At 36.9% G+C, this 7,614-nt stretch overlaps 1 protein-coding gene across 1 annotated transcript; it reads right to left on the reverse strand.

Moving 5' to 3' along the window:
- Positions 1 to 6,513: 6,513 nt before the first annotated feature.
- LOC114291056 (dof zinc finger protein DOF3.5) lies at positions 6,514 to 7,614 on the reverse strand. The gene has a single exon (XM_028235075.2). The coding sequence runs from the start codon at positions 7,441 to 7,443 to the stop codon at positions 6,700 to 6,702; it is 744 nt and encodes a 247-aa protein (XP_028090876.2). The 5' UTR covers positions 7,444 to 7,614; the 3' UTR covers positions 6,514 to 6,699.

The following is a 7,614-nucleotide window of genomic DNA, read 5'->3' on the forward strand; positions in this document are numbered from 1 at the left end:
TTCTTCTAACCCCAATTTCTATTTCATTTGATATCATGTTGTATGTAGTTCTTTGTATCTACAAGTGGAAGATGTAGAAATGATGAGCACCACTTTGAAAAATGTTTTTTGGTTTTGTTTTAGTTCTGTTACACAAAATAGAGTTTCCCTTTGATCTTTCATTCGGTCAACCAAGAAACAATCCGGCCAGCAAAACTTTTATCTGGCCGACTATCTTTTCTCTAGTCAAAACAAAGCAGAACACTGCAGCTTCTAGGGGGGTGCTCTGCTTGGTACTTGTGGCTATTGTTTTAATTTGTTTTCAATTTTATTATGATTTGTTAGATTCAGCTTCCATTTAGCTAAATCAATTCATTGCTGTAATAACTTCTAACCCCACAACTTTTTCATTGACTCAATTGTTGTAATAACTTCCAACCTCATGTATTTCCATCCTTTTCATTTCTACGCTTTCTATGTATGTTGCATCATGTTTTATTTATCATATCCATGACTTGCATCCACTTTTCATGCATTCGGATTCGGCTCATCTGCATTTGTGAGATTTATCAGTTAAAACGTGACTTTGTACGCTACCCCATGCTTTGAGATGACTCACATGACATGTGTTAGTAGCCGAGTCTTTAGTTGCATTTTATATATGTGATGGATTAACTATTTGCATATAGAATCATGCATATTTTGTTAATTTTTGTTCCTTCTTTGGTTGGAAGCTAGTAAATACTAGGTGAGCATTTTTGATTTTAGCATTCTGCTTGTACATGATTTTCTTACTATGTCTAGCATCTTACCACGCGGCTATTCGCTTAATTGATATATCTCTATGATTGCCAGTGGATGGAGGTTGTGTTGCTTGGGTTGGAATGATATTGATTGCTATGCATGTGAGCTCAGTTTTCTTTGAGTTGTACATATATTCAAAAGGTCTTTCAAAATGCATGAAATTTAAAGCATACCAAAATGAGTGGCATGATCTATATTTGTTTGTTTTCACATAGTAATGTTAGCATTATTAAATAACCGAAACATAAGCATATAGTGTCTATAAAACTAATATCATGGCCAAGTAGAGATTAATCTTTTAATCAGGAGAGTAGGGGCGCTCAATTCATGACCTTTCCCCCCATCATACCTAAGGTTTCGAACTGAGACATCTTTGGTTATGACAAACAATGGTTTTTGGCATGAGTCATGGGTTTCCTAGTTTTTCTAAAAGATTAGGTAGCGACTTTGAGATCTGGTTATGTAGTCTATTTCTAGCAATTGTTTTGCACTAAAATAGATTTTATATAAAAGTTACTGGATCTGGACTCTCATTTTCCGTTTCACACTACACTAGTAAGACTAGATCGAAGATCAGGAGTTTGAACTATCGAGTGCACTCGAATAACTCCCACTGAGATGAGATTCTTTGTCAAGTCTAGTACATACCGAACATCTGAGAGAACTCTAATTGTTCCATCATGCATCTTCAGTTGAATCATTTTAATCCCTTTTGTTCGGCACGCACGATCCTTGTCCATCAATATATCTCCTTCATCAAAGTCTTGTAAGCTCAAGAACTAGTACTTGTTAGGACACATATGGTAAGAATATCCGGAATCTAGAATCCATTCATCAAAATGGCCAAATGATAAAATTGTAAAGACTCCTTCTTCATCTTTATCTACATGTCATGCAGCGTTAACATTTGTCTCATTCTTGTCTTTGTTTGGACAATCTTTTGCCGAGTGCCCCTTTTGGTGACAGGCAGTACACTTGTCTTTTGCAAGACATCTCTTGTCTAGTGATTTTTCCCTTGACTTTGAGCAATACTTTCCTTGCTTTCCAGATCTTCTGTTATTAGTCCTGCTCCTGGCTATCAATGTCTTTGATGATGTGTCCCTAGACTTGTCTATTTTTTTGTACTCATAATTCACTAAGGCATTAGAAACTTCCATAAAACTAATTTTTCTTTCCCACATAGTAATGTGGTTATCAAGTGATCATATGTATCAGGCAAGTAATTCAGTAATAATAGTGCATTATCTTCGTTTTCAACTTCAACATCTAGATTCAATAAATTGGCAAGAATTTTATTGAAAACTTTTAGATGTTATATCATTGAAGTACCTTTCTTGTATTGGAAATGAAAAGGTTACTTCTTTAGATAGAGTCGATTCTCTACGCTCTTCGTCATGTATTTTTCTTCTAGTTTCCTCCACAATTCCTTTGTAGAAATTTCTCCCATGACAGAGTATTTCTATTCTTTTGCTAGACATAATCGAACGGTGCTGCAAGCTTGGCAGTTGATCTATGTCCATTCCTTGTCACTCATATCAACTGGTCTATCTTCCAAAGTAATGGAAAATTCTTGCTGGTAGAGAATATCCATAACTTCGCATTGCCACATGCCGAAGTTGTTGGTTCCATCAAATTTCTTCACCTCAAACTTTGCATTGGACATTGTAGCCATTTGCTTTGAGCAACTTGAAGACTCAACCACCTTTTGTACTGAAGCTTCTGCCATTAGAACTCCTCTAACTCAACTACAAGCAATGATAGACGCTTGAAGACTTCACTCAAACTTCAGGTTCGAATCTCAACAAACAGAATTTGCGGTTGCGTCCGGAACTGTCGATTTAGCTAGGAACAAGTATTCTAGTGTAAAAAACAACCCAAAATTGGTTCAAAAATTGACCGAAACCTTTTTTGAGGAATATTCTGTTAGAGAGGAGAATATTTTGTTAAAGTGAAAGAATATTCCGTCCAAGAAAGGAATCGATCGTTCAATCTTACTATGACATTAACGTGGTAGGGTTTGCTGACATGGTTGACACATGGAACACCTTGTCTAATCGAGTGCTGACATGTTAATGACGGGGCTACGATGTGGTAGATGGCATAGCGCTGATGTGTCGCTGAGCTCAGCTGCCTATGTGGACTGATTGACAAATGCTGATGTGGTTCTGGTTGTTTTGGCTTCAACGTGGTGCTAATCAGCTCACTTGATCGGCTGAGAGCTAGGCTTCCGGACAATAGTGTTGCATCACGCTGACGTTGAGCTGATGTAATAGCCAGACAGAAGAAGACAACGAGTGGAGCGCATGCTTGAGAATGGAATCACGCGCTGATCTTCAGGCAGTGTGTGAGAGAGCGTCCGTTGGAGTTTGGCTTTGATCTTTACACCGTTGGACTATTGGTGATGAGAGGATCAATTTGGTGTAATCAAAAGTTTAGTTGAACAGAGTTGGTTTCAAGGAAGTTTTGAAAAACTGAGATTCGGAGCAATTTTTTCGCAATCTGGGTGCTCTGATACTAGTTTGTTGTGCTTAGGGCCCAAAAACTAACACAACCAAGCAACCAAACAAGAACACACAAATATTTTCGTGGTTCGGTGAGGTGCCTAGTCCACGGGTACCAGAATTTCACTAAACTGAATAAAGAAATTACAAAGCCATTTATTTCTCTCAACTTGACCTCACTCACTCTCTTTCTACTATTCTTGGCTAAGACTTAATGCTCTTCACTTGTTTGCTCTTGCTTTCCTCCTTATCTCCCTATTTATACACATATTTTTTGGGACAAGTTGGGAATTTTACAAGGCATCCACTTGCCTATTTGCTTGCAAGTTGATATTGCAGGTTCAGCTTCTAGATTTGCAAATTGCCAACTTACTCTTCTAGAATCTAAGCCAACCCAAGTGAGTCAACTCAATGAGTTCACCCAATACAATATATATGTATATATATATTCTCTCTATATCTGTTTGTGAGTGAGAGTCAACAAAATCAGCAACTTATAACATGTATCTGATGGAATGATAGAAACATTTCTGCCACACTCTCCAAGGGTTGTATTGTAAAATAAGCTAAGCTAAGTCAAATAGCAAAATTGTTGAAACCCAATTTAATAACTAAACGAGATTTAGAGCGTGTTTAATAGAGATGTTAAAATTGTGTGATTGTATGTTTAGTCGAATAGTAAAATCTGACCTTGGTTTAAGCGTCTCCATTAAAAAATACTGTTAGAATGTGACCAACTTTTAACATTTGTTTTTAATCTCTTGTTTTGAGCAAGCCTTTAATTCAGTCGTCATGTGTTGACCTCACATGTAGTTTATTACAAATGATGCTAAAAGTACATAGTTAATAACTTAATATATTGAGCTGATTTGGAACCAAGAACAGTAGATCAATAAGTTTTTACAAATATGATCAAAACTCAATTTGTTTTTCTCATTAGTTAAATCCTCAATACATCTTTAGGCGAGCCGAGCAGGAATCAAGAAGCATTTACGCTGTGTTTGGTTGGTGGATTTGGAGAGAGATTTGGAAAGGGAAAAGATGTGTGAAACTAGGTGAAATATAGGTATGTTTTATTCCCATTTCACCTACCTTTTCTATTTCTCTTTCCAAATCCCTCTTCAAATCTCCCAACCAAACACAGCATTAGAATTATAATTTTTAGGGCATCGGATTCTTCGTTCATATTCTCTCTTGTCCTAAACGGCCTCTCTATTATTGTACCACACGGTTAGAGACAGGAGAGAAATGGGACAAATGATTCTATTGTATCTTCTGTGTGGATTTTTAGACCCCGAGATTTTGAAGTATAGAACCCAATGCTCAGTCTGGCCTTAAAATGCATATACAGTGACTTAACTATTGCAGAGACTCGTTAGTCCTAGCAGCCCCAACATGTTGTGAATACTGGAGAGACTCACAAGCACTGCCACTCCACTATGTTACCAAGTACTTGATGGAGTTATGAATGGAAATAGCACTCATTAGTTTACAACAGATCACATGCAATTACACTGTCTAGTGCAATGCCCTCTTCTGTTGCAAACCAAACATTTGAGTTTTAATGACTGTTGTTGGCATTTCATATTGGATGTGGATGATGTCTACGATGCATTTATAAGATCAACTTCAATAGTGTATTATTTATCGTGCTATTATTAAAATTTAGTACAATGGATACTAAAAATACACTTTAACAGAGTGTTATTTACCGTGCTAAATTTAGATACCATGTTAAAATATGACATTAGCACACCATTGAAATAGTAAGGTTTACTGGAGATGGCGTCAATTGACACATGACAATTCTTTCTTGGAAACATATTTTGGATTTGGAGCTGAGAGCATGAAGTTTTTTATTTTTTTTGATCGGCAAAGAAAAATTTCATTAATAGCATGAAATTAAAGGTACAGAACGATGATATGCATCGAGAGAGATTCAAAAAGTACAAATTACCCTTACTAATACTACTCGCACTCATACAACCAACCCCTCAGCCTCACGATTTTGGGATACATCTCTAAAGGTATATTTTTGAGATAGATAAATCTAAATTTAAATTTTGATAATACTACATACCTTTATGTCATAAAACATTGGTTTTGCAATATTGCAAATAAAATTATTACAAAATGGAAGAGGAACACAATAAATATGGGAATTCCGCATGTTCAAATAAGTGCACGATGGGTGTTTGGGATTGATTTTTTTAGTATTAACTTCTCTTTGTTTCAGTAAACTTTTTTTTAAACAATACTAATCTCATTTAATTCAGTTCACCAAACAAACATGACCGACGGAGAGAATTAGAAATATCCATTTTGTGGGATGAAGCTCGTTACATTGATAGTAGATAACTGGGGACCAAAACGAGTAGGGAAACTCGAGCAAACTTGAAAAAGAGTGTCCAATTTTGGATGAGCTAATAAATCAAAATTGAAACATAGCATTGACAGCAATACTACAAATGGAAAAGAAAAGTTGTTGTTCTTATTTAATGTAACAAGGACATTTTACTGCTAAGTTTGGTGGCAGTAGTCCTTCGCCAGCATTTGGTGCGAGATGCATCATTTGATGGTCCTAAATTCTGAACAATAATTCTGCCGACACAAAAATAATCACAAAAAATAATTTAAAATATACATATCAATCAATGAAACCGCCTTTTATTGTTTCACTTAAGTTGTTCCAATCCAACTACATTTGTTATATGATCAATTCTGTGGAAAAAAAAAAAAACCAACTATTTCATCAGAATTTGTATGCAAAATTTACTTCTAGAATGATATGGCTGTTGTAGGCTTGTAATGAGCCTTGTATTGCTGAATGAATAGACCATAATAATTCACATGTATGACAATTTTGTAGTTGATTATGCATTCCTAAAATTATTGAACCTCGAGAAACCATGTCACATGGTTGTTGAATCGGTGGTGGAGGGGTGGTACAGGTGATAATAGCAGTTCGTAGCGGTAGTGGCATTGGTATGACATTAGTCTAAAAAATATTTTCCGTTTAACTTGTATTCTGATGATAACGAAAAATCTCTTTTGTTGACTATCATTTTTCATTGTACCAAATGTAAGAAAATGCAAAAAACAACCCGATGGAGCGTAAATAAATGCTGAAAAATACTTTCTGGCCAAACAAAATTGTGTAATTTGATCTACTTTCAGGTCAATTACCTTTTATTTTATTGACAATATTGCATAAAACAATCCAACAAAATTAGGAAGATTACCTGCCACTAACATGTGGTTTTATTGTAAATTGATTATATATATAGTGTTCTCATATATCTCATAAACCATTTTCATGGAAATGTTACAGTTTAATAACTCACAAGAAAAAAGATAGAGAAGTGGGGGAAAAAAATGAAACCTTTAATTCAGGTTTCAGGGTCTTGAACAAATTTCATAAGCCGGCTGGTAAATCGAACAAGCTCCAATTATTATCACTAATCAAGTTTGCAGAAATCTTGGACTGATCATCGTCAGATGAAAATAATCCAAACTCTTGCAACTCCTCCACCATTGAAAAAACTGGCAAATTCGCATCAGATTCAGACCACAAAAGCTCTTGACCCAACTCATCAACAAGCACAGTTTCCGAGCCGAAACAATTCAGATCATCATGACCCATAAACCCATGAACCCCCTCTTCTCCTTGAACCTGATCAAACACCTGAGGAGGAATCCCATCATCAAGTAACTGAGTTGGTTGTGAATCTCCAACACTGGAACTCTGGTTCAAGAACTTGGCAAAGACATCAGCTAGATCAATATCTGACCCACCTGACCCACCTGGTGGAACCAAAGGTGATGGGTCAGTAGATGTGGTGGTGGGTAGGTCTAGTGGGCTGGGACTGTGAGAGGTAATGGTGGACCGGGAAGCCTTGGCACGGCGGGTTTTGCGGCAGCCACCGCCGACGGGGACATTGCGGAGGGAACCACCTTTGGTCCAGTACCTGCGGCAGCCTTTGCAGAAGTACCTCGGCTGTGAGAAACTGTAATTGTTGTAGTAACAGAATTTTGTGTTTGTTGAGGCACATCTTGGACAATTGGGTGCTATCTCAGCAGCATTGGACTTCCACTTTCTTTCCATCACCAAAGGTCTTGGCTGGCACTGCAACATTTGATGATCACTAGTTGTGTACATGGTATAGCAATTGTTTTTAGAGAGAGAGAATTGAGAGGTGGAGAGAGAGAGAGTGATGGGGGAAGATATGGAGGGAGAGAGAAAGAGAGTTATATAGTGGGACGGAGTGGAATGGTTGGATACAGTAGAGGGGAGTGGGCGGTTTCGGAGCCGTTATGATTAAGGAAGGGA

This window comes from Camellia sinensis, chromosome 3 (assembly GCF_055761805.1).
Source record: "Camellia sinensis isolate YWXY chromosome 3, ASM5576180v1, whole genome shotgun sequence".
NCBI lineage: Eukaryota > Viridiplantae > Streptophyta > Magnoliopsida > Ericales > Theaceae > Camellia > Camellia sinensis.

What these genes read in the sequence shown, in the direction of transcription:
- LOC114291056 (XM_028235075.2), bottom strand. Translation starts at nt 7,443, where the DNA reads ATGTACACAACTAGTGATCATCAAATGTTGCAGTGCCAGCCAAGACCT.